The following is a 3,593-nucleotide window of genomic DNA, read 5'->3' on the forward strand; positions in this document are numbered from 1 at the left end:
TAATTTTTCATTTGAAGAGTAAATTATTAGTCAATGGCATTACACATTGTAAATAAATTTTCTTTATCTGAAACTATAATATTTATGTATCTAATTTACAGGTGACAAAGTAGCATATTCTAAAATTAGAATGTAACCAGAAAAACTAGTAATTACTATAAACAATACCAAAACACAACTCAAGTATACTTCAAGGAAACAATGGATACATTTTGGACTGGGGAAGGATTTCAATTGCAGATGTTCTAAATACAGCTGTTAATTGTGTCTCAAAAAAATTCTTCAAGCTCGGAAACATTTTCTGCTTAGGGAGTCTTGAGTATATACATAAAGACCAAGAATACACTACCAAATAATTCCTCAGTGGTTACTAGGGGGTACAGTAATAGCAAATGCCAAAATCGGAAAGAAAAAAAAAACATTTTCCATATCAGTGTACATGATGCAATAGACAATATATCCCCCTGGAGCAGAAACTAGAGAAAATATCGTGCCCTTTATTATCTCTGTGGTTTCTTATGGGTAATAGACAGCAGAAGAATTGCACTTATTGTAACATTACAGTGAAGTGTTAGATTGCAGCTCACCTTTTAAATATTAGTGGCCATAATACTTACGATAGGTTGTGCATTACGCAAAGATGAATAAAGATGTGTGCATTTAAATGAAAAACAAGCAACCACTTACAGAATCAACAGTGAGGCTTAACATAACAAACATGCACTAACCCTACACTTATGCAAAACTAAGTTCTTCCAGGAAACTGTAACCAACTGTTGACCTTCCACAAAGGTAAAGGTTTTGTCCCTTGGTAATGTGTCTGGACTTTGTAGTCAAATTCCAGTTTATTAGCTCATTGTCTGTAAATGTGCTGTTCCACTGTGATATCCTTTAGCTGCCCTTGAGCTTCTGCAGAATCTGCAATCTCACAGTCACTTTAAGGTTTTATTGAGCCGCAAAGTTAGTCCCCTTCAGTACTACACAAATAGGCTTCCTTATTCATCCTCTTCAGGTTCCTGTGGTAAAATCGGTGTCTCCTCCTTTAAACAAGCACTAAAAAAACCAAGGATTGTGCTGTAAAGGTGGTATTTGCTTTTCTCAGAAGCAATGTTATGACCTTCATCCGGGTAGATCTAGCAGAGGAAAAAGGAGAACAGCAAATAGTTTCTCAAAAGCCTCTCAAATATTTAGGGCTCTAATTTTCTTTCTCTGATCTTCAAAATGTTTTAGACGACAACAGGATGATAACATTAGTTTTATAGTATCAAGTAAAGCTAATAAAACTCAAAGCAAAATTCATGATCTTGGAATTTGGAATTAAAGAGAAAACAACTGCAGTGAGCTCTGCAGAAGTGAACAAATATATATTTACAGTCCCTATGCTTACACCAGTTCACTTTGCTGGCATTTTCAATGGTGTCCAGGCACTCAGATCTCACCATCATCAACAAGAATCAACTGCCTTGTATTTTTAGATACTTCTTATTATCCTAGATTCATATAATTATTAAGGCTGGAAAAGACAACTAAAATCATCAAGTCCAATCCCAACCCACCCCACCATGCCCACTAACCATCTCTCTCAATCAGACATTCCCCACTGTTCTTGAACACTTCAGGATGGTGACTCTATCACTTCCCTGGGCAGCTTGCTCCAGTGCATCACCACTCTTTATGAGAAGAAATATTTCCTAATATCCAATATTCTAGGTGTTCTGCGAAAAATCTTTTTATTCATATTTTTAATTATCCTTCCATCTCATCTAAAAGCCCACCATTTTTCTCAAGCAGGTGGATATGGGAAGTTTCATCTCAAATGAGATTCTCCCAAGTGAGGCTGAACAAGATTTTGCATATTATGAAAAGTGTGTTTGGATAATAAAGCACTTAGTAGAGAAAAAAGAGTTGAGAAAGTCCATAACAGCAGTAAGAAACTGGGATGAAACAATGTTCTAGCTGCAAACAGTCACAATACTGGTGCTGTGGTTGGAAGTGTCCTCTGTAGAAATAGCAACTTGAGGTTAAATGTTGACTCGTGTTCACAAGTGGTGCACAGCTGTACATACCTGCATAGTGTAATTAACTCCAGCTTTTATTAGATGCTTAATTAGTTCTGCTGAATGCTGGAAGTGGACTTTAGCTGCAAGATAACATTTGGATATTATTAGAAAAAATGAGGTCATATAAAATGTTGATCTGTTAAATAGCCTTGACTGAAAACATCTCCAGTCTCAATCATTGCCAGAACTGACCTAAGTAGCCCTCTGCCCAGAAATGCAGAGCCCACCTAGCAAAAGCCACACAGCACCTGACAGTGGGATTCTGGAGAAGAAGCTGGGACCCAGGAAAGCTGTGCTGAACTGGCACTGTGGAAGGCCTCCCCTTGATTTACACACACTGAGATAGATTAGAGGTGTGTAAAACCATTCTGTTTGAACATCATGACAGTTTATAATTGTGTCAAGGGAAAGCACATCAGATTTTCTACTGCTTGCACAAGGTTATTACAGCCCATACTTCTTCAGGTAATGGACTTTCTGCAACATATCAGCAACTTAATCTTTGTGTGGTGAAAACAGGCAACTTTATTACTGTGTCTTCCCCCCGCAGAGTGCTGAGTGGGCTGGGCAGTGTCACTGGATGTGATATTAAGTAAGGGCAGCAGCAATCACTGCCATAGTGCTGAACATGCCATGCTGCTCAGCCAGCCATCAGAATCCCAATTCTATCATTTGTGCTGCATCGAAGAGCATTCTTTAGCTTCACATCATTTAGGAAAGTTCAGAAAAAGACACCGTAGATACATTTAAATCTAGAGTTATAAAATCTCTCTTGATTGATGTATCCTATAATTCCATTTAAAGTGCTTTAAGTTACTTTGATTTACTTACTCATTGTCTTAAGCTACTGATGAAACTATCGATGCTATTAAAAGAAACCCTGTAGCCCTGGCTTCAGATGCTTTGGCACTACTTTGTAATTAATCAGCTGAATTTAACTCCTCATTTTGTACTGTGCTTCACCAAATGTACTGACAACTCTTTCCTCAGCTGCAAAATCTCTATGAATTTAACAATCCATTAAAAATGTATGTTTTTCCATTAATAATCCACAGAACAACTTTCATTAGCAAGATGGTACTCCACAAGATTTAAACGAATTACAACATACAGCACCTAAAAGGTACAAACATTCAGCAAAGAAAAATGTCATCAGTGTAGTGTTACAAGTGAGAACTGAAACAGAATATTAAAGATCCTATCAGAGGAATGATGTAACTCCAAATGGTTTCACTGGATGTTTGCCTCCTCTGCCTGTTAAAATCTCTGACTCCAAATGCAATTGCATCTGTGAATACTTACTGTCCGCTGTCCCATGAACTATTAACAGATTTGCTTCTTTTAAACCATGAAGATTGTGTAATACACTGGATGCCTAGTAAACAAACATACAGAAGTGTAAGTGTATTCTGAAAGCAAAATTACTGTTTTAACTTACTTGTTTATGGTAACTTACCTGATAGGTATTTTCCTCTTTTGATGGAATACCAAGGTATCTTTCTGAAAATGCTGATGCTGTGTAAGTAAAAAAAA

The 3,593-nt window shown here is 37.0% G+C and overlaps 1 protein-coding gene across 1 annotated transcript in view; it reads right to left on the bottom strand.

The window, feature by feature from the left end:
* The window catches only part of LOC104911859 (inactive dipeptidyl peptidase 10-like), a 4,060-nt gene continuing 467 nt past the window's right edge, over positions 1 to 3,593 (bottom strand). Inside the window, exons 2-5 of the mRNA XM_019617425.2 lie at positions 3,517 to 3,575; positions 3,363 to 3,435; positions 2,067 to 2,140; positions 1 to 1,133 (exon numbers count right to left, since the gene is read on the bottom strand). Coding sequence (XP_019472970.1) covers positions 996 to 1,133; positions 2,067 to 2,140; positions 3,363 to 3,435; positions 3,517 to 3,575 — 344 coding nt within the window. The 3' untranslated portion in view covers positions 1 to 995. The remainder of the gene's footprint in view (positions 1,134 to 2,066; positions 2,141 to 3,362; positions 3,436 to 3,516; positions 3,576 to 3,593) is intronic.

Source organism: Meleagris gallopavo, chromosome 7 (genome assembly GCF_000146605.3).
Source record: "Meleagris gallopavo isolate NT-WF06-2002-E0010 breed Aviagen turkey brand Nicholas breeding stock chromosome 7, Turkey_5.1, whole genome shotgun sequence".
Taxonomy (NCBI): domain Eukaryota; kingdom Metazoa; phylum Chordata; class Aves; order Galliformes; family Phasianidae; genus Meleagris; species Meleagris gallopavo.